The sequence below is a fragment of the Lagopus muta genome, chromosome 1 (assembly GCF_023343835.1).
Source record: "Lagopus muta isolate bLagMut1 chromosome 1, bLagMut1 primary, whole genome shotgun sequence".
In the NCBI taxonomy this organism is placed as follows: Eukaryota; Metazoa; Chordata; class Aves; order Galliformes; family Phasianidae; genus Lagopus; species Lagopus muta.
In genome coordinates, this window is record NC_064433.1 from 169,517,000 (window position 1) to 169,544,633 (window position 27,634).

Below are 27,634 nucleotides of genomic sequence, written 5' to 3' on the forward strand. Positions count from 1 at the left end.
TTAAAACAAAATCAATCTTACTTCATGTAGACTGGAATGTGAATAGTCTTTCATCTTAATATTTAAGTCCCAGAGTTTATAAGAAAGAAGAGCAAAAAGCAAAGGAGATTAAGCTATATCCCACTTAACAGACATATTTTTTATCTTCAACTTTTCTCCTCCCTTCTTCAACTTTTCCACTCACAACAATTTTACAAAGTAAACAGGAATGAAAACATAGCCCAGCTACATCCTGGATATAGCTCCCCTTTGCTATCCTTTCATTTCCATTCAAACATGTAAAAGTAAGCACACACAGCCAGTGCCTCAATTTTCCCATTGCATAGCAGAAATCACAACTACTTTCCCCAGTGCTTGAAAATCTGTACAAATACACCTTCTATGTCGTCACAATTTTCTTATGTTGTTAGTGGCAATTTGTTATAAACATGAAGGTTATGATACCACAAACATGCTGCAAAATACCATATTACATATGGCCAACTACACTTGAGTTGATAAATATCATAGCAATTTAATCATTATGAATTCTTCTCTTTCATCAGCATACAGGGCAAATTCAAAGGAAGTGATTGGAATACTTATGGTTCTACAGAGCAAAGGTACAGGCTACCCAAAGGAATAGACATAAATGGAAGTTAGGCCTATCATTTCTGTGACTCAGTCAATTTTCACTATTATATTATATCGAAGTATCTGATTTCTGTTATTATAGAACAAGCATCTTCTAATTGAGAAACCTGCCTCTGACTTCAGCTAAGCTCAATAAAACAAAATATTGTGAATATATTTTCTCAGGAAGGTTTTGAAGAGGCCTGTAGGATAATCAGAGAAAAAACAAAGTTCTTACACAATAATTGAGGACAATTTGATTGACTGTATAGCATACAGAAAAGATTTCCTCTGTTAAAGATTGCTTCTTTCTTTTTATAGAAAACAAAACAATGTAGGAAAAGATTTTAATTGAAATTAACAATAAATAATATAAAGCAGTTGCTCAGTTATTCATAAGCTAAAGCTTCCTCTGAGAAGGCAGCAGTTCCTGAGTCTTCTGGAATTGTGCACAACAGTTAAATTAGAAGTTTTGGAGAAAAGAATCTTCTGGTTTCAAGATTGCTTTCTGTATTTCACAACTAACAAAATGATTAAAAACCAAGCAAACAAACCCCTTAATATTCCACCAGTGAAAACAAATGCAGCTGCCTCTCTTCTGGGAAAACTAGACTCATGGGTTGCAGCAAACTGATGGAACTGAATGTGTTTACTGAATGACAGTGCAGACTCACAGACTAGCTTCAACATTATCAAGGTCATCAACCTTTGCAGGATGAAAGACAAATTGAGCAAATGTCTGGCTTTGGCAGAAAAATCTTTCAGGTCCACTTCAAAACTTTTATTCACCACGATGTGTATTTAACTGTATGTATACAAAGACAGACACATACATCAATATTAAGTTATTTGCCTACAGAGACTGGGTTGTCAGTGGTTGCATTTATATTTGGGACTGAGAAGCTTTCATCTGAAATATTTTGAATACTCAGTTGAATACAATATGCTCTTTGGAAATTCTTCTACGTAGGTTGTTCTGAAAGTAATGCCTCCTATTTGTTTCCATGGAAACTACAACAGATACAAGAAGCACAATAACTATTTGATAGAGAAAATTCTCTGCTACAAAACACTATTTTCCAACATAGTGACCTTCATTAGCCTATTCACACAGATCAGCTGACTGAGGTGCTCTTAATTTTGCAGTGTGACAGCCATGAATGGCCATTCAGAAAGTGGCTTGTCTTTCACATTTCTGTTGTCACTGCTGAAACCCACCACCCTCTGCCTTGCTGTGTTCACATCCACTGTTCGGTCTCCACAAATCTTCAGCAAGCATCAGTGACTGTCAGTGGGTGCCATTTTTTTTTCACACAGAGGAATTCAATGACACACTTTTGCTTCATGTCCATATCAGACATCATTTTGTCACACTGTCCCTCTTCTCTCTGTCACACAGAACAAAATGTAATGGAATATTGGTGGGAAGCTTCAACCTCTACTGCCATACCACCAACATCCACCTCTGATGCTGTGGGCCAATGTAATAAAATAGGAGGTATCACTTTACTCCCTATACAAGGGAGCAAGTCTTCTATAATTATTATTAATTTTGATTATACTTTTCTACTATGGGCCTATTTCAGACCTACATGGATCTTCTAAAATTCTCAAGATGTACAAATACTCATTCAACTTCTAGAGGTTTAAAAATATAGAACAGCTACTAAGATCAAATAGTTATGAATGTACTAGCAGAAAAAAAAAAAAATTAAAAAATCATTATAGCTAATATGTGCATTTTCTTAAACAAGTATTTTTAAAGATTAGCATGGTTTTCCAAGCTTAATCTTATTCTTATAATCCTCTTGATTGTGTACTGATGTCCTGGTAGTTCCGGAATTGATCCAGCCCCAACTCCACCTCATTTTAAGCACTTAAGTGAGAGGTACTCATTCACAGACTGCTTGCTCTCAGTTTTCAAGGACAAAGACAGGCAATTCCAGAAGGTTTGCCAGCATAACAAGGAGAAGTAGAATGGATCACCCACCACAGTGATTAAATCTGAGATCTGGAAGTATTCCCTTCTATTCATTGACCATTTATGGAGCTTAAGATGATGTACTTCAAATTTTCAAAGATTAAAATTGTTTTGTTTATTTTAATGTTAACCTAATGCTTGTTTTTGCTGAAAAAGAGCCCTCATGCACTATTTGTTCATGCAGTCACAGCCAAAAATAAAAATGCCTAAATGCAAAATTAGCTAGCCTTGTAGTCCTGAGGTGCTTTTCACACTTCTAGAGGCATGTATCTTCAATGAATGACACGCTCTGTATGGTTACTCATCCTAGGAAACAGATCCTTACAAGTGTTTTGTAAGCTCATTTCCTGTTAACTGTGTTAGTAGCTCCCAGGGGAATTGCAAAGCCAAGCTGCTAACAGGGGAAGCATTGTATTGCTCAGGTCATGGCTGGAAAACACTCCGCTCAATGACTGTGGGCTCGCTTACAGCAGACCTTTAATCCAGTAATCACTCTGGAGAGACTACTGCAAATTTAATGGTTTCTCTTTCAGAAATAAGAAGACTTTTTAAAAGAGGTTTTTGTTCAGACCCACAGATTTCAGTGGCATGAAGTTACAATAATCAGAAAGAAAGGCTAGGTGCTTTACTCCCTGTTTTCTTGGCAAAGGAGTGAAATCTTTGTCTTGCCTTCGTATTTATACAGTCAGGTGTGTATATCAACTACAGCAGAAAGCAGTAACAGGAAAACAAACATGCTTCTCATATGTTAGAAATTCAACATTTACCTGAAACATGTATAGAACATATATCAAAACATATATCAGAACATAATGAATATATCAGAAATGTGTATCATTGAATATATATCAGAAAATCAATGAAATGGAATGAAAATATTTGTTTCTAAGGAAGTTTTTGTTCTTAAAATGATATCCTTACAAACTACTTTATAGAATCATGGTAGAAGAAGAAAGCATATGCAAAATGCTACAGTCAGTTTGAGGTGCCAGCACAAAATACTATGAAAGATAGGATAGTTAGACCAACACATAAGAGACTCTTCTATGCCAGGATAGGCCTTAATAATAACGTGATTTTCAGTGATTAATATTTTCAGTGAGAGATATACATGGATAGAGAGAAAGATATTCATGTATATATATATATGTATACATTCTCAGGAGGAGATAAATAATTGGAAAAAAAACAGGACTGGTCACGCTGATGTACTTAGATGTTGGAATAGTCATGACAGATGGACATATGCTTCCTCTTTTCTAGTGGTGTTAAAAATTTTCTTTCTAAAAGCTTTTCCCACCTTGGTTTCCATGCACTGTACAAACAACGCTACAATGTTAGCACTACTCATGCAGTCCAGATATGCTACATTAGACATGCAGGCTGAGTTCAAAGGAATGAACCCTGTTTGTTGACAGATAATTAGTTTAGACCTAACAAAAGACAAGCATGGCTACATTTGCTCTGGGCTTGAGCTGGTTCAGCCCAGGTTACACATATACTGCGACACAATGCTTACTCTCAATCCATTTTCATGGTTAGCATTAAACAGTGGAGTTGGGGCTAGTCTATATTTAACACAGGTGTCTCTACCCTTCAGAGGGTGAATTAGTTGAGCTGCACATAGATTAGGTAAGAACAAGAGTTCCATGAGATTATAGAAGAAATTTAACAGAAGTGAATACCAGCCTTTGTAGCCTCTCTTACCTAAATGAGAGTAAAAGAAAAGCTTAGAAGGACTATTCTTTTGAACAGTGTATATTATTGTATTATCAGAGGACTCTAACGCTGGAAAATAGGTAGCACTCTACAGCTATTCACACATACTTGAAGCTATCCAAGTAAGGTTTGCCAAGTCATTCATTTTGGTTGAATGGTGTAGAAGCAAGGGTAAAGATTACAGTCAAAGCTCGATTCTAGATCAGATACCTACTGTGCAAATGCCAATAGCTTCTTATTTGATGTCTCAGGACAGGTTATTTTTCAAATTCATATGTTGCAATCCTAACAGCTTTCATCCTCTTAGCACTGTAGTCATAACTTTTGCAATCAAAAAGTAAATTCACCTCATAGTCAAAATTACTGGTTGCAGCAAAATTGCCACAAACATTATCTCAAGCAAATAATGTCCAGATTTCCATTTGTCTCAACAGCTAATTACTACCCAAAATCCTCATAAAGATTCTTTAAAGTAAGACGGAAACATTATAATATCTAAAAGGACAAACTTTAACGAAGGGTACCTTTACCAAATCCAGTTCTTTTTTTTTCCAAGAAAACACACTGAATTTTTGAATCCACAAAAGCAATGTCATACATTGACACTTCATTCCCAGATTACTCTTGTTTTATGCAACTTAATTTCAGCAAAGAGTGAATTAAGATCAAGAACTGCTATGAACAACATTACATATGGTTCACTTTTAATTAACTTATGGTGCATAGTACTTCCTTTTGTACCTTTACCTTTTAACTTGCCCTTTACATTCAGTTTCTCTATACACAGTACCATCACAGGACTGCCTGCCCTACAGTCTTAGAGGGCTTGGAATCCACATTTAACCACACTGACACATGAATGATTTAACATCAATCATGAACACAGAAACACAGTAGAGGAAGCAGACCACGGCTTTAGCTGCAAGACTGAGGGCTGCAATAAAGTGGTTGTAGAAATACCTGATCTATGGTTACCCAGTTTTTACTTGGGAGTCCCAGGTCTGCTGCAAGGACATCCAGCATACTTTGTAGCCTGGAGAACTGAGATGTTTCGGATTTTCCTCAATGTCAGGTGCAATTCATAATTGTTTGGTAATAATTGATTTAGGTTACAAAGTATGTCTGTATCAGGGTCAGTAAGGATATCTGAAAGCAGTAGGCTATATCACAGCTCAGCTTTTCAAGAGTCTTAAGTAGTCTCTCAGCCATAACGGGTATTTCAAGATGAAAACAAATGTTTGAGATTGGCTATTTTAAGTGACCTTTTCTTGGAAGCAATTCATTTACCTTTGTCGCTTTGCTGAGAAACATTGTTACCTCTCCAAAATATCAAATTCACCTGTATGTAAAAATCTGTAATAGGAGAAGCAGTATTGTTATCATCACTGCCCGCGCTATCAGGATATCATCTACAAACACTGATATCCGGAATGTGATGGTATTGACTGCAGCAACCACCTGACTTTTACAAGGAGTTTTTCTTCTGTCTAGACCTCTCATAGAACATGAAAGCAATTCAGATTCTTCTACACATTCCATTTTTAAAATGAATCAGTTGTTTTTTGTTTTTTTTTTTTTTTTTTTTTTTTTGTTTTTTGTTTTTTGTTTTTTTTTTTAAGAGGCATAGGAAATGATATTACTAACAAATTCTGAAGAATATCTTGCAAAAGAGACAGGCAGATAAATGGGGAGGCTTGGCAACAGTATTTAAATATACCACACACAAGGTATCTCACAAGTTGGCCAAGCATGAATGAACTCACAGTCTGTGATTTGTACATGAGATATCAAACGAGGATTCCTACAATCAGAGATATCAAACGAGGATTTCTACAATCGGGAATGGAAGGAAAAGCTGAGCAGCATCTTTGGACTTAAGTTACATAGAGCTGTAATATGTGGCCATGTCTAAATATGCTTTTCATATTTTAATTATTTAGTTCTCTTTTGGATCTTGTAGAAAAAATAATGTGTAGAAAGGGTCTGAGTTTAATAAGAATATTTGCAAAAACAGAAGATTTATGATAACAATATTTTGAATGTTGTTCTCTCAAAGCATGTTCACACACCTACGCTTGGATCAAGAAACCTAAACCACAAAATTGCATTAACTTATTCTGTGAATACTTTATAATATCTTCTAATATAATCCACCTAAATAATGTTATGATTTATCTTGGAAAGAAATACCATTATTCACATAAATGGTAATAATACATATTTAAGCTGATTGTTAAAGAACCTGCAGTGGCAAAGGCTTGAAGATACACTGCTCCAGCAGCTGAGTCCTCTGTCCTAAAGGAGCCACGCGAAATATATGCGATGAGGTACTGCCTGGAGATCCTATGGTATTATCCCTACCTATCAAAGGAGCCTAAGACAATATACTAACTTTTTAAGGAGCTAAGTGCTTAAGGAGCTAAGATTAAAGTAATTTAGTATCTGTAGTTTGTATATGTATAATAAATGTATGCACACACATGCAATAATCTTCCAGAGACAGATGATGTTTGCAAAGTATCATAAATGTGGCTAGTTCCCTCATTAAGATGTCCTGCTGCAAGATATGATATTTATTTATTTCTGTGATAGAAAACAAACAAAGACTTCCAAAATTTTTTAAGGCTGTCATTATAAATTCAAAATTTTTTAGTCTGTTGAATTTATAATAAGAAGAAAACAGGAGTATAATGTGTCATTGGCTGACTTCCACTATTCCTCCTGGTTAGCTGCCAATTTGGCCATTTGCCACAGACTAAGGAAGGAGGAGGCTTCACACAGATTTTACTTAATGAGAGGACAAAATAAATTAAAAGCTGCATAGAAGTGCCAGAAGCATCAAAACCATGGATGCTGTAAAAATAGAAAAGAGAGAAAGTATAAAAAATAGCTGTACGGAACAAAAGAATAACTCATTCATAATTCAAGCCATCTGCATAGGAAGGTAAAGGATACTTGCTCAAACCATGACTCTAGTCCATAAAACAACGTTAAGCATGGTCTGCCAGTTGTTTTTAGATTGCAATTAAAATTGGACAAATTGATAGGCAGATATTAACTATCATGTTCTACCAAGAACTCCTGCAATTTAAGATTAGAATCATAGAATCATAGAATCACAAAGTTGGAAAGCACCTGCAAGATTTAGTCCAACCACCCTCCCATCACCATTGCCACCACAAGCACTAAACCACATCTCACAGCTCCTCATCCAGACACCTCTTGAACACTGCCAGGGACGGCGACTCCACCACCTCCCTAGGCAGCCATTCCAGTGCCTGACCACTCTGAGAGAAAAAGTCCTTCCTTATGTCTAATCTAAGCCTCCTCTGGTACAATTTCCTCGGGTCCTGTTTGCTGCTTGGGAGAAGAGGCCAAACCCCTCCTCACCACAACCTCCCTTCAGGAAGTTGTAGAGTGCAATAAGGTGTCCTTTGAGCCTCCTCTTCTCCAGACTGAACAATCCCAGCTCCCTCAGCTGCTCCTCATAAGACTTGTGCTCCAGACCCCTCACCAGTTTCGCTGCCCTTCTCTGGACACGTTCCAGGGCCTCAATGTCTTTCTTGTAGTGAAGGGCCCAAAACTGAACACAATACTTGAGGTGCGGCCTCACCAGTGCTGAGTACAGAGCTTTTACCTCCCTGCTCCTGCTGGCCACACTATTTCTAATGCAGGCCAGGATGCCGTTGGCCTTCTTGGCCACCTGGGCACAGCTCATGTTCAGCCAAGCATCAACCAACACCCCCAGGTCCCTTTCCTCTTCACAGCTATCCAGCCACTCAGCTCCAAGCCTGTAGCACTGCATGGGGTTACTGTGGCCAAAGTGCAAGACCCGGCACTTGTTAAGGTTATGGCACTCCAAAAAAAATTTAGGATTGAATGGCTGCCTCTGAGGTCAGTGGAAGTAAGGAGATAGCAGATAGCCTAGTTAGATATGGATGTCCCTCTAGCAAACTATGTCAGTAATAGAATATTTAATTGTCATCAGCTTGAAATTCAGCTCAGTGCTAACACTGAAAATTAGCTTATTCTGCTTGCCTACTGGAGACAGTGCAAAGCAGAGATTTATAACGTAGGACTGCAGTGCTGAGTTTCTGTCTTTTTTCACACTACTGATAGCAAATACAAATGTGGACTGTTTGGGAAGTTGGACAAGTGCTAGTGGATATCAACTTCCAAAGTTCATTTACCTGTAGGGGGAGAAATAGCAAGAAAGAAATTTCCAGAAGACCAAATTATTCATGTGTCCTGTCTGACCTCTTACACTGGCCTTTGGCTTCTGACTAGGTCATACCATAAGCCATTTTACTTAGCAAGAAAATGCTTCCACACAGTGCCATCTTCTATCAAATTGCTGATACAATGATAATTCTGCTGAGTAGGTATAAAGAAAATAGTAGGCAAGTCTCTGGCATAAAACTGAGTCCTTTTCCTACCTAGCCTTGATGTAGAAATGTCAAGAAGAGGACATATGAAGGGCTGCTTGCCCATCTAACATGAATGAAGTGGAAAAAATGTATTTAATGTACTTCCTGATGTGAACAGCATGAGGCTTCAACAATTCCACTGAGGTAGTAAGTCTGTGTGCTCTCTAAGTACAGTAGCATAGAATTAGAATTGCTTGGGAAGACAGCCACTGACCAAAACCTAAAGCAAACAAGATAACTGTAACTATTCTACTGATAGCTGCAAATTTTGAGCTGTGCATTTATCACATCTCTTCCCTTCTGGTCTCAAAATTTGATTACAAACTGAAAGCTTAAAATTTTCATACAATACAGAAAAAAAAAGTAAGAGAGAGTCCAAATCAGTGAGTCAGCAATCAAAACATTTGAATAGGAAAGAGTTTTTGGCTACAAGTCTTTCTGCAGGGATCAAGGAATCTTTGTGACCCTGTGCTTTACTCTGTTCAGGAGAGCTCTACAATTCTGTGATTCTGGAATGGAACCCCTTGGGAATTCTTCAAGAATTCCCTATGGAATCCACTAAACAAACTGAATGTATTATTGTATATCATACACAGAAAAGCTGTCTTACTGACACTTTTTTGCCACTCAGATTTAAAAAAAAAAACAACCTGGAAATGTTTGGTTTTTTTCTTCTAACTGATTTAGCTTAATGATGAGTATTTTACTGGAAAGTAAATGACACTACATTTTCTGTGACACTGCTTGATTTCTACGTCTGTGTTTAAGAGATTTAATTTTAGTAATTCAATATTTTAAAAAAATCATAATTATCTTACAAATCAGGAATAGCTAAATATGTTATTCATGGCATTTCACAGTAGGGGATGTTTTAAGACAAAGACAGAATGCCCAACGGACTTTACGACATTGGGATGAATAGGAAATCAAATTTCAAAGGGTAGGGTACACATCTACTGTCAGAAATCCAGGTATTCAGGTGTATCAGGTACCCAAGGTGATTGATCTTAAAAGCTGATATACTTCTCCTAGGACAGGATGGTTCTGGGGAGTATTGCTCTCTTTTCACTAACAGAAGAACCCTGTCATAGCTTGCTTGAAGGAGATGTCTAACTAACTGTACAGATGGCTAACATCAAATGTTGTTTCTGTCCACCCAGAAGTGGATGATTTTAAACAGGTCTTTCCCCTCAATGTTTTTTTTCTTTTCCTTAATGTTTCACGGTTACTATATCTCTGACTCCAACAGATCTGCATTTTATTTTTTAGTTCTTTAATATATTCCATTAACTTAATCTTTTAATATAATTTTTCTTTGTTTCCAGCCTAAAAGCCTATGAGGAAAAGACTGCTCCAACAAAAAAATGTCTCAACAGCAGCAATGCCACTTTCTTAATATATAATTATACTTGCACATGTTCTATATACTACGATTTTTTTTTTCCAGATTTTGCTTTGGCAGAACAGCACAATTGGGTAATCACTAATTCAGGTACACAGTTGCCAGGAATTTCTCAAATATACTCTGGTTCAGTACAAAGCTGAACACACCTCTTTTGTCACTTATAGTCATGATGGTATTAGAAGTTGGCTACTTTAGTTAGATCCTATGGGCTTACTCTCATTTCGACTCATTTCTGTTTTTCTTAGTCTCTTGTAGAAACATCTTCCCCACCTCAAATTGTCTGTATATATTTTTAGTGGTCACAACATCTTCAAGCCTGGATAATTAGTTTATTAACGGACTATTAGAGATATTAGTTATTCTTCCATTATTTTAGGCTGTGCTATCTACAAATTGTGATCCTAATAAAATCACTAAAATTATTAACAACAAAAAAATCAAATTGCCATATAAAAACCTACAGAAGATAACTATTTGTTACAACAACGAAGTAAGACAAACATGAAATTTCCATTTCAGCTTGTATTTGATATGTGATCTGTTACTTTACATGAAGTATTAATTCAAGCTTGATTCAAACTTGTGTTCATTCATGTTATTTAATTACTTACATGGATCACAGAGAAAACAAAGTCGTCTTTGTTACAGGATTACACATGAGAAGGCTCAGATAGGCTGAGTATTTATGATGCAATTAGAAGGGTATTAACTTCCTGCCTTTACGAGCTACCCTTTATATCCTTAACTGGGGAGAAACCACTGATATTAACAGCCTCATTCTTATGGAAAAGCTGGTTGGTCACGGTTTAGATGGGTGCATGCTCCACTGGGTGAAACACTGGCTGGATGGCCGGGCCCAAAGAGTTGTGGTCAATGGGGTTAAATCCAGTTGGCAACCAGTCACGAGCGGTGTCCCCCAGGGCTTGATACTGGGGCCACTTCTATTTAACATCTTTATTAATGATCTTGATGAGGAGACTGAGTGCACCCTCAGTAAGTTTGCAGACAACACCAACTTCGGAGGGAGTGTCGATCTGCCAGGGGGAAAAAGGCACTACAGAAGGACCTGGACAGACTGGATCGATGGGCCAAGGTTAACTGAGTTTCAACAGGGCCAAGTGTCAGGTTCTGCATTTTAGTCACAACAACCCCAAACAACCCTACGGGTTTGGGGAGGAGTGGCTGGAAAGCTGCCTGATGGAAAGGGACCTTGGTGTACTGATGGACAGTCAGCCGAATATCAGCCAGCAGCGTGCCCAGGTGGCCAACAAGGCCAATGGCATCCTGACTTGTATCAAGAATGGCGCAGTGAGCAGGACTAGGGAAGTCCTCCTGCCCATGTCCTCGGCACTGGTGAAGCCTCACCTCTAGTACTGCGTTCAGTTTTGGGCAACTTAGTACAGAAAGGACATTGAGGTGCTGGAGAAGGTCCAAAGAAGGACAACAAGGCTTGTAAAGGGCTTGGAGAATATGTCCTATGAGGAGAGACTGAAGGAAATGGGGCTGTTTAGTCTGAGGAAAAGGAGGCTGAGGGGAGACCTTCTTGCTCTCTTCCAATATCTGAAAGGTGCTCACAGCAAGAGCGGGGCTGGTCTGTTCTCACTGCTGACAGGTGACAAGACAAGGGGAAATGGCCTCAAGTTGTGCCAGGATAAGTTTAGGTCGCATATCAGGAAACACTTCTTTACAGAAATGGTTGTTAAGCAGTGGAATAGGCTGCCCAGGGAAGTGGTTGAGTCACCATCCCTGGATGTGTTTAAAAACCGTTTGGATGTGGTGCTTAGGGGCATGATTTAGCAGAGGGTTGTTAGAGTTGGGTAGTATGATTAGGTCACGGTTAGACTCGATGATCTTTAAGGTCTTTTCCAGCCTGAGCAATTCCATGATTCTATGATGATTCTATGATTTGGCATCATGCTTTCAGAGAGTACAATATATACTTGGTAATCCCTCACATCAGACTTCAGGAAATACGGCATCTTCACATTCGATTATACATGGCTAAAACAGCTCCTTGGTATTCCTTTCACAGAATTTACAGTTGAGATTGCACTGTCCAAACTGTATGCATAAATGCAAAAATGCATAAATGCAAAAATAATTGTGGCAGGGAGATGTTTTGCTACTCATAGAGAGCTGCCACACCAAAGCCGGGGACATACAAGGAGAGACTTAATGCTATAACAATATTTACACAGGCTTTCCAAAGCAGTTGATGAATCAGTAGAGTGCTGTTTCTGTTCTTCCTCAGTCACAGACCTCTAATTCACAAGAAACGTCTCTTTCAAAGAAACACATTAAGACTATTGATCGCTCAAACAACAAAGGACGTTGTTCTGTTTGGACATCCTTCCTGAGGGGATTTCAAAAGCAACACAACTGTCTTCTGATTATTTACTTTTTTAGAAAGACATACAAAGCATACATGGATACTTCTAGGCAGAATATAAATTCAGGGTCATAAGAGAAGGAATATTGCAACTGGTATGTGGCTTCTAGATCACTACTAATCTGGCGCTCTAGAGCATAATCATTGATGAGCCTGATGGGTTTGTGCATGCAGCCTCAGAGTCACACATATAAAGGTGCTCATGCAGTGTCATATGTTGGGTCACACCTATTACTACAACAAAGAGAAAAAAACATCTTGTTCTCAGTTTGCACATGTGATTTTCTCAAACCATAAAATACCAACACAAAATACTTCAAAAAAAAGCCACCCTCAGTCTCTAAGACTATTTTCAAATCTTTTGACTGAAGCATATTTTTTACTATGGAAAAAGTGCAAAAATCCAACTTCTGCATGCTGATTTGACTGGGAAACTAGTTGTAGTTTATGTCCTGCACTGGGAATTTGACTTTATCACATTATGTCTTACCATCATCCTTGTCAGGTACAATGGTAATTCGAGTGCTTGCAAATTCTGTACCAATTCTTCCACCCATTGGCATGCTCAGCAAAACATCGAAGGTCTCAGCCTCTTCATACAGGGAATCATCTATGATCACTACCCGACATGTTTTTTCTCGTTCATCTTTGTCAAAACGGAGAACACTGTTGTGATCCTCAGGCCTGGATATGTAGTCAGAGTAAGAAAGCACAGAGGTTGGAGCAGTGCCGGTTGCTGTTCCTGTGGCACAAAAAAGGAAGAGTCAGTACACATGCACTGGCTATTATGATCCTCTGACAATGGCTGAACTTTATTTTCATTATATTTTAATTTCTGTTTAAAGTTAGATGATCAGAGAGGCAGAAATCTCTAAGCAGGCTGTATTTCTCAGGTCCCTGGACAAACTACTTCTATCATGTGATGCACTGAAGGCATATGAACCCTCACATTCATTTTCAGCTTTTTAGGCAGAAGGAATACTATGGTCTATCATAAGATGAAGATTTAAAAAGGAGAATGTGTAAGAGCTAGAAATTAACTCCTTTACTCTTTTAATATATTCAGTGTACTATACTAAGTATGTTATAAAGATGACGTCAGTGTAACAGAAATTAATTATAACCAGTTCCTAATTTGATGTAAACAAATGAAGTCCTATACTCTGTGTTGGTTTAATTAATAAGAGATTGGTAGGCAGAGGAAAGAGAAGGTCATCAGCCGAACAATATTATTTTATACTCTTTTTTTCAGGACACAAGCAAGTAAAGGCTATTATGGACCACTGCAATGCTTTCATTTCTCACCACTTTCAAATATTAGGGACCTCACTAAAAGATCTTGTGAAAAGGTAAAAACATAGATCCTCTTACACTCCTAACAAAAGGAGAAGATTGGAACACAATTATTTTTCAGCTAAATTCATTAAGACTCTAAGACAAATTGTCAAGATGAATAGAATACATTTCCAGTAGAATCTGAAGATGAAAAACTAACTCATTATTCAATAGATGGACCAATTTTTTTCAATTTCTGCCTCTTTTCCATTTTCAGATTTTTTGTCTGTTTGTTTGTTTTTGGTCTAGTATTACATGTGGAGGTTGGTGGCCTGTCTGTGGCAGGGGGGTTGGAGCTTGATGATCCTTCAGGTCCCTTCCAACCCAGGCTACTCTGTAATAGTGTGATTGTTTTATATTGCAGATTCTGTTACCTTGTTGTGTGTAACAGATAACCATCAGTTCCTGGCTCACATCTCCACTTCTTCTGACTGGAATAAACAACTCACCAACATCTTCTTCAATAGTATAGGCAGACTGAGGAATAAAGACAGTTGATTCTGCAAATGATAGAAATATTTATTTATGTAGATTTATGGCCTCAGAAAGTAATCTATGAAACAGCTAGAAGCATTTTGGCATATTCAAAAATCCACAAAACATCTTGAATTTATTAGTGATGGACCTAGATCTGAAAAAAAAGCCCACAAAATCTCAAAACCATAGAGGGTAAAAGAAATAGCCTTTTTAAATATCAGAAATGGAAAACCATATCACATCTAAAATCACAAGTTTTTACCAAGTAGTCTCTAATGGGATTAATTTACTTAATTGGGTTTAAAAGTACAAAACTGAGTTCGGAGAATTTTGTCCACAAGGTCTATCTTTTTATCATTTCCATGATATTTCATTATTAATCATTAATCACAGAAGTAGCAATTCTTGGAGCTCACACACTGGCAGTGATTCTGTAAGGCTATTTGTTAACTTAGTGCATCATCAAGAGAACTATGAAAATTATTTGGCACTGAGGATGCTTATAAAGTCAAGTCAAGATGTTGCTCTTTTACTCTGACTTGTACATCAGATACGACCTGGCCAAATGTCTGAGCAAGTTGCTTAATGAATCTCCTTTAGAAGGATAATTTCCAAAACAAATGATTATTTATCACTAAATTAACAATATTAATGGTAAGATATTTTCTTTTAATAAAAAGAGAAGCAGCTAAAGATTTAAGAAAATCTTAAAAATGGGGTAGAAAATCTATTATATCTAAGAAGTAAACAAAAAGCTCAGTATAATATATTACAGGAACAGAGATAGCATATACTATATGCACAGAACGGAGATAGCAGGGGTTAAGAGACAGTCAAATCTTTGTAAAGAGCTAAAGATAAGTGTTTGGGGAAAGGTGGGTCACAAGGGGACTTCAGGAATAACTGAAGCTGCTGATGACACTCCTTTGGTTCCATCTTTATCATACATTTAAAATGATACAGGACAAATCCCTACTGGATATCCAAATTTGTCTCAAGAAATATTATGAGGGAGGGTAAGCTTTGCAATCCACTGCTGGATTTGCCCTCCATTTTTCAAACTGCAAAATGAACACACTGTCAATACTGTTCTGAAGAAGTTCTTACCGTCTCCTGGATCAATAATTTCCACTGTGGATACAGAAGGAAATTCCAGAACTGCCATGACAGGCTCAGAAAGAACAATTTGAAAGGACTCAGATCGCTCATGTTCCCCATCACTCAAAATCCGTACTCGCCACGTAGCTAAGGTTTGGCCAGGATTAAACTGCACCTGCTTCTGGGCTTTCCCTCTGAAGTCTTTATCTTTCTTGGCAGTACCATCTCTGGTGCTAATACCTGCCAAAAACAAAAATTCAACTCATTAAAAACATCCCTTGTATTTTTCTTTCATTACATAATCTTTAAAAATCAGAAAAATGGACTTGTTTTCACAACTAGAGTAGCAGAGCTGCTCAAGACAATTCATGTTGTTGCTCAGTAAATCTTACACTTATGTCACACACAGAAGTGGAAGCACATCAGTTAATATTGTGAAGGGAAATCTGTATAGAATTAGCCAAGCCAACACTAACTACTAGAAAACCTAAGTTCTCTGACACTATCAAGTCACCATTTCTCAGTAACTCACCTACGGATGTCCAAAAAGACCAATACATTTTCCTTTCAGACTTTAACCTTCTGGGTTCTCTTCTATTACAGAATACCTAAATAACACATTGCCTAACACCCTCCCCCCCCTTGATAATTATTTCTCTAAGGAAAAAATAAAAACACACCTGGAAAGTCCAACCTTCATGTGGAATGCTAAAGAAAACAGACAAAAGAGGTAAAACAGGGAGACAACGTTGACAGAAGATGTAAAACATGAGCCACTGTGGTCATTTTCACTACAGTAAGCATTTTTAAAAATAATTATCCACTTGTTTCAGTGTTTATGTTACAACAGTCATTAAACTTTTCAATTCAGGTCAAGTTGAAATAGTAAAGTCACAGGATAAAATTCAGGGCAGCTATCCCCACCAAAGCAGCCACTTAAAAACAGCTTTTTTTTGACTTCCCTCCCAGTTTAAGGCTGTCTGCAGGCCCTCACTTTAGAGAAGCCTTTATAACTATCTCCAACTCATGCATTTAGCCACTGTTCCAACTCTACAGTACAATTCAAATCTTAAAGGTTTTACTCACATTTAAACTTCTCTCTTCTCTGTCTATTTCTTCAAACTGTATTATTTTATGTGTTCAAGCATATCCCTTTTCCTTACAAAACTTCTCCACTTGTGCCAATATTTGATGTAACCTTTAAGTCCCTTAAGACCTTTCGGCCCACAGGCCAGCAAGGCTAGTAAGCATTTTCCCTACTATCTTTTACATCCTTTAAGCTCTGTAATTCCATTCTGCAGGATGAAGGGAGCCAACTGGAGGCTTATTGCTCTTGTGCTTGTCAGATCCTTTCCTTGATTTTGAGTCATCTCAATTCAGAAACTGAACTTGAATCCACAGGTAGAAAACTTCGTACAACTTCTTTATTTAAAAGGCCAGAAGTCAAACTGTTAGCCAGTAACAGGAGTTAATTTAAGCAACATATTCTTAAATCCCCATTTCACTCATCTCTTATTCTTTTACTTTCTCTAAAAGAAATGTGGAAATGTGATAATGCATTTCTTTTTTCCCCACCTTTTCACTCCCCTGACACTGCAAACAGCTTTTAACAACTCCTGTACCAGCCTCAGCTGACTGCCAACATGGGCTGAAGATAATGAGCGTACTGCTTGGATCACACAATGGCCTGGAAAATGATACATGTTTATTGTTGTCTTTCTTGTTGATACAACTGTATTTTCTCATTACAGGGAAAACGAAATCTGGACAAGAACTGTATTCTGTGAAACAAATACAGCAGTGGTATCAACCCTAGGTACCTACAAAATAATCCCTCTTTGCACAGGTGATAAGTATAATCATTCATTACAACTTACCATTTCACTCATAGCCTCGTTAAAAGCTGTACAAGTCTTACTTGTGTGGTACAGCTAAAATTGCTGTTTATATATCACAGAATCACAGAATGACAGAATGGCCAGGGTTGGAAGGGACTTCAAGGATCATGAATCTCCAACCCCCCTGCCACATGCAGGGCCACCAACCTCCCCATTTACATATAGCATACTTATTGCTATATATATTAATACATACATTGGTGCATGAAAGGTGGCACAAAAGGACATTCAGTACTTTTAGTATACTTCTTGACAAGCAGCAGACCTCAACATCTCAACCTTTTTGCAAGTCTGTGGGAAAATACTGGCCTTGTTACCTATTTGTGGGAGACTCTTCAGGCCATGAAACTACTGAGGTTTCTGAAGAAACAAAAGTACTTTGAAAATTAGGATTATACATGTATTTGCATCTGTAGAAATAGACTTCTAAATGTTGTCTTTTATTGTTACAGTATTTCTAGTATTTTGCTTGGACAGTAAAAATGGCAATATTCTGTAGAGTCTAATATACTTCTTTAAAAGGAAATCCTTTCATTAACGATTTCTGAATTTTTCTGACACACGCACACACAAAAAGATTATTCACTGAAAAATCTGTTCAAGTTCTGAGATATTTCTTATGTCTTTCTTTTACAAACTATTTTTAATAGTAAGTATATATACAAATATATTTAAATTAAAATTCTCACCCTCTACATATTTGCCTGTTCTGGAGTCTGCCCAGGTGCTTTAATGTAATGTATTCAAGATACGTTTTTATTTAGATTGGACATATGCCATCTGTTCTCCCAGTAAAAGTGTCTGGTAACAGAAGAGGTAAATACCCTTATTTCCTCAATTTTTCTGAAATCTCATGAGCTAAGAGCAGATGAGACTGACTCTCAAAAAAACCTAGTCTGTATCAGTAATTTCAACCTCAAAAGGAAGTGGCTGCCATCAGTCCCTGCTGTTTTCCACCAGCTGGAGGTAAGTCAGGAAAAACTCTCCCTTAGACTTCCGTATTGGGCAATCACTTCTGTGTTCTGTGCAGTGGTGCAGGCTGCCCAAAGAGGTTGTGGAGTTGCCCTCCGTGGAGATATTCAAAAGCCACCTGGACACTGTTGTGTGTAATGTGCTTTAGGGGAAACTGCTTGAGCAGGGAGGTTGGACAGAATGATGTTCAGAGGTCTTTTCCAACCTTGATAATTTTGCAATTCTGTGATATACAACACAACAGAATTTAAAAATACTGCAGAATTACAGCAAGACCGCACTTCACTCTCTTCTGTTTCAATGTCTTCCCAAGTAATAGAACTCCTTGTAACCTCCAAATTGGATTCAGAAACAAACATTCTGTTTCCTGAAGGCAAAAACCTGTTCTGCTAGTGATTAAACAGTCTGTCACAAACACAAACTGAACTATGACTGCATCATAAAAAGCATTTACATATCTAAACAAATACAAATGCTCATATTAATAAAAGAATAACTTGTTGTACTATTCTAACATTATACACTTTATGATTTTAATTTTAAATTTTTATATTTATATTCAACGAAATACTTATAATCTAAACTATTAAAATATTCTCAAAAATGCAACTCAAACTGCAAAGTTATTTCTGGAGAAGAAATATTCCAGAGAACTACTCAGAATGATATGCTGTGATAAATTTCAGTTTCATGTTGATTAACCAGTTCTGCTTGTATGGTCCTCTTCTGATATTGAAGCCAACAGAAGTTTTAATGTTTCAAATCAAAAGAAGGATTGAGATGTTCAATTGAAAATGAATTGCAAAAGGCTGCAAAAACAACCCCTGTCATGAAACCTAGCCAAAACAAACAACCATGTGAAAATGTCATCATATAACTAAAGAAGTCATACAACTAGCTCAACAAAAGACAGTTGTTTTGATAAATCAATATATTACTTCTATTATATTCCTATATTCTATTGTATTCTTCTATTATATTCTATATCAAACAATTCTATAAGGACATAAATGTATTGATGACTGTTATGAAGTATGTGGCCAGTGGTTTATAGAAGCAATTATTCAGACTAAAATTGATCTTACTTATAAAAGAAGTTTCTCCAAGGTAACCTCTCCGTTTAAGGATGACATCAAGATATTTGGAATCTTCATTTACTAAATAATATTCCTGTTCTAAGGAAATCCATGCCCAGTTTAGACGAAAATGTTGATTCTTCAGCTTATTGCCTCCTGCAAAATAAAATACATATATATATATATACTCATTTTCTGTATTAAATAATACTTAGGTTAATGAAACTTGTATCCTGAGTAAGAAACCATCTTAGCTGTATATTAAAATTCCAGCATAACAAAAGCCTAGCACTAAAAAATAACAGGTAAATAATCGTGATAGATTTGATGCGTGTACACTACAGTTGATTTTAGATGCATACAACTAGTCCCATTCATTCCGAAGTATGCTGATTTTCTTCTTTTTGAAGGAAAAAGAACAAGAATTCATCAAATTATATTTGGGATCCCTTTTTCAGAAATTACAAAAATGGAGGATGATACAAGCACTTCTAAATGACTCACTACAAAAGATGTCATGTGGAGCTTCCTTGATAAGAGTACCAGAAGTGCTGGGAGGTCCTTATGATCTTGAGAGACTGGAGATGATAGCTACTGTCTGATTGCCTTTACTCATGCAGCCTGTTTCAAAATGTAATACTTAGTTCAATAAAATTATCATTTTGGGGCTTTCCTGTAGGATTTTAGGAAGAGCTTTCACATCTTGCTAGGAAATGGTTTCAATAATATTGAGTATCCCTGATAAATGCCACAATTTATAGCTGTGCTAATGTCCTCCTAAGCTTACAAGCTTCTAATTATTGGGTCAACCACACAAGCACAGTTGCCTGTGTCACCTAAGGAAATTTAAAGAGACCCAAATGCTTACTGGCATCCTTTTTAACTCTTTTGTAATGACCTATTTCATGGTATCTCCCCAAAGTCATTAAGCTGCTGAAATGTGTTTTGAGAATTAAGCTTTCAACAGACCAAAAGACATCGTCACAATTTGTTTCAGTTACAGTTACACTAATACTGCTGTAGCACCACACACTAGCAAAGAAAATTGATCCTGAAGAGCTCTTCCAAGGTCTGTACTGTTGTAGCTGTACAGCAGCTTCCCTGAGGTCTCAATACACATGGATGGTTTCTGTGCACTCGTGAAATGAAAGCTGAGCGCAGCAAAGCAGTGCAAGGGGATCTGAATCTCTAATATGGACCAAGTCAGTATCTCCAGGTGACACTGTTAATGCAGATGGCATTGTCTTTAAGGTGAAGACAACATTTCTTCTCACAGTATCATAAAGAATATTCATAGCTCTAAAAGGAAATAAATTGCTCATATATTTATCAGCAAAAACAGGCTCTTTTTTTGAAACCAAATCAATGCAATAATACAAGAAACATCACTCATAGTTTTGCAGGGGATGATATGGAAGCCATTTAACACCAGATGCAAAACACTGAACACCAGCATGCAACATGAGCATGTCTCAGCCTAATTTCTTGTTTCCAGCAGAAATTGAGCTGATGTGCCTACAGTTAATAGGATTCGTATAACTGTGACACAGTAGGAGTGGTCATTGAAATGGCAAACTGTAAGAAGTTTATCGTAGTGTAAAGAAGCAATCCAGAAGCAAATGCAAACAGATGGTACTTTAAGGCCCAGCTAAAAGTGCAACACTTCTTTTCAGTTGGAAATATAAGAGCTACAAAGAACCAGGAATCGTTTCACTGTCTATAAACCAAGTATTTGTACAACAGATGGAATATAGCAAATTACACATTTCTGATAAAATATAACATAGCTTTACTTGGTCATGTATAGTTTATCTCCACCTGTTCACTGATTTCCCACAGTAAAAAGGCATTCCTTGTCAGCATAGGGATTCTGGGTGTCACAGATAAGAAGCAGAACAAATGAAGTTCCATATGTCATTCTATTGAAGGTGTTTGTTACTACTCAGGGGAATCCTGTAATTTCCTCAGCAGGAATAAAACAGCCTGGTTTGCTCACTGAAGATAAATGCTCATTCAGCAACTGTCTTCTGGGAATGCTGGCTGGTGTGAGGCTGTAGTCTGATCACCTTCCCACAAGGTGCTGCTACAGAACAAGATTAGCTCAGGTAATGACAATTAGAAACATGCCAAGAAATCCCTTTAAACACTTCTGTGCAAAAGCTAGGGAATAAAATAACTTACTCTGGATATCAGAGAAATATATCTAAGTATTTCAGTTCACTCATGGTTTAACTACTGGAAGAAGTGCCAGAGACTGATTTTCCCCTTCTAGTTTCTTCCAATCTGTTCCCTTGAACAAGAAGCCTTACATTTTCTTGCACTCTACTTCAGATAAGCCTCTGTGTTTTGTTATTGACCTGTCTACTAGAAAAATAACAAACACAAAACCCACAAAAAACCCACTACCAAACTTGTGTAATCTCTCTAACATAAAGGCAACGGTACTGTGTAAATGAAAGTAGGCAAATGGTCACAAAAGTATCATGCTTCCTGGCCCTGCTTCTTTCTGTTCCTTTCATCTCAACTGCTCCAATGGGAAGGCTAAAAATGCATAACAAAAACTGTAACGAGCACCACTATAAATCCAGTAACTGTAGTGCCAGAAAGCATGTTCCCATCAGTTTCTTGGGATAAATGCAAAATAATTTGTAAGAAAAGCTGTGTGTGACACCTCTGAACACTGGCCAGTCTAAACATGACTTGACAGAGGAATAAAATGTCTATCATAAAATAAATGAAACAGTACATGTAGGTATCACTATGAAGAAAAAAAATGCTGCTATATAAGTTCATTGCTTTCTAGCAATGTGCATTAGGCATCATAAACTCCCAGCTGAAGGAAAGACTTCTTCCAGGGTTTGCAGCATCGCAACGTAAAACCTGGCATCACTGTTCTGCTGCCCAGAGAATGAATATTTCAAAAAGTCTGTGGGCACAGGCATACAAACAACACTGTACTTATGGATAGGTCTCTTTGCTTTATTCTTAATGTATTAAATAGGTCAAACAAATCTAATCTATATTTGCACATAATTACTGAACAAATAAAATATGCCATACAAGAGGCAAAGTCCCTTGGTTAAGAAGGAACAGCCATGTGAAGAAGTTCCAGTAGACAACTACAAAACCAGTTTGCTGTCAGTGATGCTATGGAAAATGAAGAAATATGCTGATTTAAAAACCTAATGAGAGTATTAAACTTAGGAATCAGAAAACAAGAAAGGCAACAAGAAAGACCTACTGTTGTATTAATTTCATCTGTCTTGCTTTCAGCATTTTTTTTAAAATTTTTCCTTCAAGTAAAAAACAAAAACAAACAAACAAAAAAGCAAATCCACATTATCTCTAGGGCTTCCACTTTGACTGGCCTACTTCTGCCCCAGAAATATCTATTTTTCATAGTTTAGAATGTACAGTACCGAGTTTCAGGTTTAGATATTTACTTCTAAATCTATTTATATGTAGGTATTTTACATCTTGCCTTCTCCTCTTTGTACTTTTGTGCTTAAAAGAAATATTTTGTAAATTGTGCAACACATCCCAAGGTCCAACGTTATTCAAAGAATAAGAACTTTTTTTTAAAAAAATATGTATTATTACTATCTCAGACTCGTGTTACAATAGAGTAGGAAGCAGAGGATTCATATTACCTAACTTCAGGCACCTACTTTTTGGCTAGTAATTTTAAACTTTCAAAACCAGGAAAGAGGCATCTTTTAAGGCCTCTGTTATTTTAGGCATCTATTCTAGAATAACAGTGTCTCAAAATATGTAGAAATGCCTACATTTTTTGTCAGCAACTGTAAAAGATGCCTGTGGTGATCAGGTGCGTTGTAGACATCTTTACTAAAGTCATCTAATGCTGGGTAAGAAGAATTGAATCATGTCTAAACTAGATGAAAATTGGGCCTTTTCTACTATATGGTAGAGCCAAGCAAGCATCAGCCAAAGAGATGATCTGTAAAGATCATCTAAGACTATACAGCTTTCAGGAATTATAAGATATAAATGCTATCTTTATCTGGTTCCCTATTAAATTATCTGTCCTATTTATAAGAATAATATTTCTATAGGCAAATGAATTTTGCATTCTTTTTAGGCTTTTTCTTTTCTTTCTTTTTTTTTTTTTTTTTTTTTGGAACTTTCCTTGGGCTTAGTCAAACATTTAACTGCAAGGCACATAATTAAGGTACTATGCATCAGTGACAGTTTGGGTTTTTCCAGACAAGTGTCTGTAATACAAACACACCAGAAACTTGGAGAAAGAAGCCATTAACAGAGCACTTTTAAAACTGAACAAAAGGAACGAGTGCCAAATTACAATGAGGTACATCCAAAATAACTTTGCTTGACATCAGTGAGATGCAGTTGTGGGATATTGCTAGAGAGATGGATGAAAACCTGTTTCTCAAATTTTGCCAGAGTGCAATGTGATAAATCAGGAAACAGTAATAGACAAATTGATAGGATATGGTGCAGGCAGACATGCACAGGAATGGAGATAGGAAGAGTTGAGACACAGTCAAAGCTTTGCAAAGAATTAAAGCTAAGTGTCTGGGGAAAGGTGGGCCATGAGGTGACTTCAGGAATAACTGAAGGACACCTCCCTCTGGAAAGGTGTACCTGAAAAGTGATGTGTCAAAGAAGGATGTAGCCTAGAATTCATCTTCACAGGAATCCTGTTGGTAAACTGGTAACATGTCAGAAAGCAGCAATAAATTACTTTTGCAAGGGTAATCAAGATAGATATTTCTAGAAAGATTAAGTCACCTGGAAACTTCAGTTTCAATTACACAACATGAATAAAAGAAAAGGGGGGTACAGGCTTGGTTAGCACAATAGTTTCAAGGGAAAATGATTCAAATGAATACTCACACTTAAGCATTGATCTTTCTACCTGTGCTGCTCAGATATCTTAATAAAGAAATAAAACCTCTATGAGAAATACAGATTCGATTGTCAGAACTTTCTATCATGATGCAAAGAACTCAGAGAAGGAAAGACTCAGCTCCACTTCTCTCCACTGACCATTGGACTCTATCAAAATGGTAAAAGAAATCTCTCTGCCATTAAATCCCATCTCTTCAGCACTGGTGACCTAAAAGGGCATTATGTCATGAGCACCTGACTGCGGCTTTGCTCTCCCTAGGAGTTACCCCAGAACCATAACTCATCAAAAATGCGTACAGCTACACCACAGGTTCGTGTACTGACTTCAACAGAAATGGAGGGATTTTGATATAGATATTGGCTTCCCTGCATTGTATCCACAGTGTAAGCAGGCATAGGTGAATCAGTTAAAGAGTGCCTGACCTGTATAAGGGTAGACACACAGACTTACTGTGCCCACAAGATATGAGTCTGAACAAACACAGCTGACTTGTACACGTAGATGTTTATGGTACAACACAGCTATACTTTTTAGTCATTACCAGAGATCATTTAATGGAAAAACAAAACCAAACCTTCTATAAATTCTTCCAAGAAACAGAACATGCATTAATCACAAGAACAAAAGAGAACAGGGAAAAAAAATGAAGAAAATCAGTAAGAATACATAGGAATTAAATTATAAAATAGTTGTCATTATCTTGATCTGAATGGTAAAGAAAGCACCAAGAAAAGAGAGTACCTTTAAAAATTTTATATGCTGGTCTTTCCTCCTTTTTCTTCTTATCTATTTTCCTGTCCAGACTAGGAGGTTAATAAAAGAGAACCAGGCCAGTAGTGAAATATTAACAGCCCTCCTATAGTTCAGGAATCATTATGTGACGTAACTAGAACAACAGCAAGACATTTTAAGAAACTGTTTTCTTCCTCTCCTTCCAGCTCTTTCCAGCTCCTGCTACTGTTTGGTGACTTGTTTGCAAAGTTTCTATACTATCCTTTTCCTTCCTATGCATTTCCTCATTGCAGCAGGGATATGAAACATCTGAAAAAGGAAACCCACTCCTGTACTTGAGTTCAACCTACAGGGAAAAGAAATGACACACAGGCAGAGGAAAGAAAATGGAATATTTCACCTTTAGAAATTGATTTCTTTATGCTCTGATTAGCCACCTCTGTGCCAAGCCAACTTATGTAATATATAGCAGGATAAAGTTACATTACTCTAGTTAGATTAAAGTTAGATTACTTTAGTTACTATAACAATTTTATTATAAGTAAGACCGGACATGAAATCTTTGTCCTCAGCATCATGACTCCCCATTTGTCCCTGAAGCTGTCTCCAACATTGGCAGGCCCAAGTTTTTTTCATCCTCACACTATTTGCTATACATGATTCATGGCTTGTATAAACATGCTTTTTGCCAGACTACAAAAAGAACATCTAATCTTAGGTGATTCTTCCCCTGATTAAGATATAACTTAAGAAAAAAATATAGAGAAGACATTATATGCTCAGATTAAGACACGCTGTTTCAACAACTCTGATTTGCTGCAGTGTTGTAGTTTCAATACATCACAGCTCCATGTTACAACTGCAAAGGTCTCAAATAAACTTTTTGTCTGATAAATTTCAAAAAGGACACTTACAAATAGCTAATAAATTTTCTTCATTTAATGAACTGGAGCAACACAAAATACACCTTTCCTTCTCCTATGAAGGATCACCAGAAATTGCATATCCAGTAGAACTGCTGTATTTTCATACAGAAAATACATTTGCAGAAGCAAAATAATACGTAAAGCCAGCACACAAAATACGCCATTAGAACGTTTTGAATTGACTGCAACAATATATAAGTTAACCTTATAATTACCAACTAACTTGTTTAAATGCTCCACCTTCGTAAGTCTTCCTGAAATGTAGCACAGCAGACTCCAATCACTAACAAAATCTGCTGAACTCTGCACCCTTCTGCACTCCTGCCACAGTAGCTGAATATATTTGCAGAACAACCACAGCCAACCCCTCAAACTAGCCCTGAGTGATTAGGGACTAAAACAATGCTTTCTCTTACTTCTCAGGAGAAAACACACACTTCCCAGCCTTACGGACTTGGCCTGCCTGGAGTGTAATTGCTGGTATCCAATGAACTGCAGACAGTTTCCATCTTTCAGTAGCCTCTGTAACTCTTTTTTCCTTCTGTTTTATCTCTACCCCCAAGAAACAAATTGAAATGGTTGTTTGCCATGGCCTAGACTAAGCAAATGCTTGAAGTCAAGTAGCAGAAAAAAATATTTGAAGAATACTATACAACACCTTTGTTAGAAAAAGAGAAGGGGAAGTGAGAGAAAATACTGAAATCTGTAGACTAGCTACTGCATATTACATTTTGTACCCAGTTTAGTTGAAATCCAACTAAACATAACTAAGGACAACTCCAAGCATGGAGATTCATGATGGGTTAATTTGAGGAATTCTCAGTTCAAGACTATCCTAGTCCTTCTGCAGGAGATTAATGAGATTTTCATTTAGGAAATCTATTGGGGGGGCGGGTACCAGGTCTTCAGCCACTGCATTTCATTGCTTTAAATTAATTTCAGTTTAGATCAGCTCTATATACATTAATTCACCAAGAGCCAGGATATCTTCACTCTGCTGCTGTGCTGAGAGGCTTTAAGCTTTTGAAGATGGAAAAAACAAAACTGATAAAGACAAGCCTAGTCTGAATCACCAAGGAGAGATGCTGGAACACCACCTATGGTTAAAAGCCTTCAGAGATGTTAAGTGGTTAGCTTTGCAACTGACTTCAAAGGAATCCAAAGGGTCCCCCTGCTGGTTTGGGATTCTGTGCCGTAAGCATCTCTGCAAGATGCTGATTGCTTCCCATTTATAAAGTTATATTTGTGAATATGTAAATTTATGAACTCGGGGTACAAATGAAATGTTACTATTTGAAATGTTTAAGCACATACCTATATGCACTGCAGAATCACTGTCCTTAATGGAAGTGGAAGACCCAAAAAGTTCAAAGTCACCATAGGAGATCTTTACAAACTGAACAAAGCACACATCCACAGTTCCAGTGAAGAACTGCTACTGTCAAAATACAGAATGTTTTGCTAGGTGTCAACACAGAAACACAACTGGCTTCTGCTTTAGAAAAGGTGAAGACAAGAGACGCTTGTCTTATGGGTAGGATTCGTATTTTTATAATTTAAAAGACATGTTTAATTAAGCTAGCTACGTAGGCAGAAGGAATGGAAAAAGCTGCACTGCAAGGAACTGCAGGCACATGTTACACAATCAGCTGGATCGCGCTTTGGAAAGCGATGGACCGCTCCATTGAAAGTAAAG

The 27,634-nt window shown here is 37.1% G+C and overlaps 1 protein-coding gene across 1 annotated transcript in view; it reads right to left on the bottom strand.

Annotated features, from left to right (window-relative positions):
• Positions 1 to 27,634, bottom strand: part of FREM2 (FRAS1 related extracellular matrix 2) — a 129,721-nt gene that overhangs the window by 38,556 nt on the left and 63,531 nt on the right. The window contains exons 3-6 of the mRNA XM_048934420.1: positions 19,399 to 19,545; positions 15,453 to 15,683; positions 14,243 to 14,368; positions 13,024 to 13,275 (exon numbers count right to left, since the gene is read on the bottom strand). Of these exons, the coding sequence (XP_048790377.1) occupies positions 13,024 to 13,275; positions 14,243 to 14,368; positions 15,453 to 15,683; positions 19,399 to 19,545 (756 nt within the window). The remainder of the gene's footprint in view (positions 1 to 13,023; positions 13,276 to 14,242; positions 14,369 to 15,452; positions 15,684 to 19,398; positions 19,546 to 27,634) is intronic.